The sequence below is a fragment of the Trachymyrmex cornetzi genome, unplaced genomic scaffold, assembly GCF_001594075.2.
Source record: "Trachymyrmex cornetzi isolate Tcor2-1 unplaced genomic scaffold, Tcor1.1 scaffold2402, whole genome shotgun sequence".
Classification (NCBI taxonomy): Eukaryota; Metazoa; Arthropoda; class Insecta; order Hymenoptera; family Formicidae; genus Trachymyrmex; species Trachymyrmex cornetzi.
This window is the reverse complement of record NW_017297064.1, coordinates 7,405-10,664: the sequence shown is the minus strand read 5'-3', so window position 1 is coordinate 10,664 and position 3,260 is coordinate 7,405. Positions and strand designations below refer to the sequence as shown.

The window sequence follows — 3,260 nt, the reverse complement described above, 5'->3', positions numbered from 1 at the left end:
GAAAGAGATACTGAAAATTTCGAAAAAACACTGAAAATTAAGTGTTAACACTCAACTTTGAGTGTTAACACTTAATTTTCAGTGTTTTTTCGAAATTTTCAGTGTCTCTTTCCGTAAGGGTAATACCACTAAAGTATTATTAAAGCCGGCTGTCTTTAACAATATCTCGTCTGTGACTCTATTAGATTGTTTGGAAAGTTTGTTTCAAAATTTGCGGTCCGCACTGCCATGGTAATCGCTAAGCGAGGATGGTCCAAGCGATTTTGTGTTAGAGTCCCTAAAAATAAGAGGATGTGCAATGGAAGAGAGAAATAGAAACAGAAATAAATATTAAGATTTCAAAAACCTCCAGTTACATCAAAATACACAGTTTCTAATAGATTGAAATCTTAATACTCATATTGTGCTCCTATAAGTAGGTCCATAACATATTACTTCAAGATGCCGTAAAGATGTATGAAATTGACCAATCACGGTCGATAATTTGGTTTTCAAATTTGACCGTAATTAATCAATTTCTTACGGCTTGCGGCCTCTTGAAGCAAAGTTGTAGACCTAGACTACTATTTCCTATGTTGTTCTAAGATTTTGGTCATTGTTGTCCTCAGATTTTTTATTTGCTCGATGAAAAATGGCAGAACCAATTAGATAATGACTGAATATGTGAAAAAATTGAAAAGCAGATATAAGTACAACTACACATACATTATTTTTAAATTATTAGAACATTGACTGGACTCTTCTACTCTAATTCTATTTGACAGAAAGTTCTTCGGATCTGTGAGTTTGACAAGGCCAACGGAACCTCACAATCACAGGCCTTCTTAAATGCAACTGTCTTGGCAAAATTGGGTGAAAAGACGAAGAACCAGATGGATTTTCGGAAATAATCCTGCATTGCGTAGCTTCGAAAACCTTGACTGATATCTTCTCCTATGAAGATGTTTTTATATAAAGATCACACTCTACACAATTTAGAGGTAGTATCGAAGGTTCGAAGCTGGCAATTTCAACGTGGAAAATTATCCTCACTTCAGAAGGTGTAACATTTTCGGGTCTGGCCTGGCAGGTCCTTCAGAAATGTTTTATTACTGAAGGACTTCCTACACTAAAATCTGCGAATATTAAAGAACTCGTCGTTATTGTGCACAAATCTATCTCCACCGTTTGTGACTATCAGAAGTCTGTGCATTAATTTCTGAAATTTTCTTGTGCAGTATTATACCTGAGATAATTCCCAAGGACAAGTCGTTATAAATTACATCAAAATAGCTGCAAAGATTATGAAAAATCCACTTTTCAATTATTCATGGCTCGTTTGATGTTATTTGGCGTTATTGTGACTTTGTCATAAAGGATTTGAAATAAAATTTTCAAACAACCTAATATATGGAAGAATATTTCTCATGCAGTCTTATATTGAAATTTGTCATTTGCTCATATAGCTCTTCTGTTACCTTCCGATTTATAAGATTGCCCCCTTATTTTCGATCTTATATAATTTTGATTTTAATATATTTAATTTTTTAGTGCCATGCTGCAAGCTGTGCGCGTTCAATAGAGTGCTTGGAAACTATCGGCCACAATCCGTGCAATCGAGGTTCTTCGTCATCAAGTAATTATTCCTTTGTTTTCATTTTCTTTTTATTCTAGCTAACACATCGAGTTCTTTCTCTATCGTATTGTTCTTTTCATCAGATTATTTCTCTTCCGTTGAATTCGTTTTCTTCTCTTGAACCGATTTAAAAGATTTGTTCGGAGATCTGTCGAATAAATGATCAGAAATTGAAAAGCTATTTGTTGTTCTAATCATTTGAACATTGAAAAATGTATTAAATAAATAGCCGATTGATAGCGGACGACAATTTCGCGTCAACTACAAATTATAATTCTATTTGTACTAATTATCACTTTTTATAATAAATTTTAGTTAAAATAATTTTCCTAATTTTCTTTTATATTCTATTTATACTGCAAATTACATTTTTCAACTTAATTTTTACTATGACTAGGCCATGTTACATTTTAAAAATTTAGAATGATCGGTACTGCATTCTCCTAAGTTAATTTGCTTATTTTCATTCTTATATTTCCAACAATATTAATTATTTGTATGTCGTTTTATGGTTTCAATTTTAGTTCCAATCTTTTTTGGATTTATTCATTCTCTTAATTCACATATCCTTGCGATAAAGAAGAATAAGTCTTGTTTTCTTTTTTATTCTCAGCAACATTAATTATTTTTGTGTTATACAGGCAAGACCGAGATAAATTTTGATGAGGATATTGAAATATAAACAGATATGTGTGCTGACGAGATGATGATATTAGGTGTTAAACTTAACTCCTGCCGTTTTTCGTCTCCAAAATTGATTTGTTTCGAAAGGAAATACCTTAATCAAAGTATTATTAATAAAGTATTATTAATTAGTATAATAAAGTAGAAAATGGAGGAAATTATTTTGTTTAAGATATTCATTCATCTTCCCTTCAAAACAAATCAATTTTGGAGACGAAAAACGGCAGGAATTAAGTTTAACACCTAATAGATGACAGCAGAGTACAGGGATTCGAAAGAGAATTGGAAGCAGATAAGATCCTTGGCTCAGCGAATGACAATGGAAAACTAATGTATTTGATACAATGGTACGTAATATGTCTTACTATCGCGATTAATATCATCATCATGTCTCGAATTGGTAAGATGCCTCCACAGAATGAAGAAAATTCACACATGAACACAAGTTCAGATCCCGGTGATATTTTAAAGAATCCAAGTTAATATGAATAATTTAAAAATGATTGAATGATTGATGAATAAGGATAATTGTTTGCGCAGGAAAGGAACAGATGCAGTTGACATGGTGTCTGCTAGTGAAGCCAATATCAAGTGTCCTCAGATTGTTATCCGATTTTATGAGGACAGAATAACCTGGAAAAGGGCAAAAAATAAAACCGTAGTAGATGAGTTTTCTTGAAAAAGTCAGGTTCTGTATTTTTTTAGCTTTATTGTGATTTGTGTATGCGGTTAAAATCTCATTATAAATGCCTTAAAGCATATTTCATTGAAAATAAAATTTTACTAACTAGCTAATAAAAAAGAATATGTATCAATGCATTCATAGCATCACGTTAACCGTGCTCTGTAAAGTATTTTCGATGTGACTGTTTTATTTTATTTTAAACACAATATATGTTTCTTTTTAGTATTATTCATTTAACTCTTTTTATTAGGTGTACAAAAAAGTTATGAGCTTTAG

At 31.7% G+C, this 3,260-nt stretch overlaps 1 protein-coding gene across 1 annotated transcript; it reads left to right on the top strand.

Annotated features, from left to right (window-relative positions):
• Nucleotides 1-941: 941 nt before the first annotated feature.
• LOC108761177 (chromobox protein homolog 5) lies at nt 942-3,048 on the top strand. The gene is made up of 4 exons (XM_018507581.1): nt 942-992; nt 1,531-1,615; nt 2,550-2,646; nt 2,840-3,048. Exons 1-4 carry the CDS (start codon nt 942-944, stop codon nt 2,976-2,978), a joined length of 372 nt encoding a protein of 123 aa, XP_018363083.1. The 3' UTR covers nt 2,979-3,048.
• Nucleotides 3,049-3,260: the final 212 nt, after the last annotated feature.

Coding starts and splice junctions, on each gene's coding strand:
- LOC108761177 (XM_018507581.1), top strand. CDS start 942: ATGTTTTTATATAAAGATCACACTCTACACAATTTAGAGGTAGTATCG. Junction 993..1,530: donor ATTTAGAGGTAGTATCGAAG/GTTCGAAGCTGG, acceptor TTAATTTTTTAG/TGCCATGCTGCAAGCTGTGC. Junction 2,647..2,839: donor CTAATGTATTTGATACAATG/GTACGTAATATG, acceptor TTGTTTGCGCAG/GAAAGGAACAGATGCAGTTG.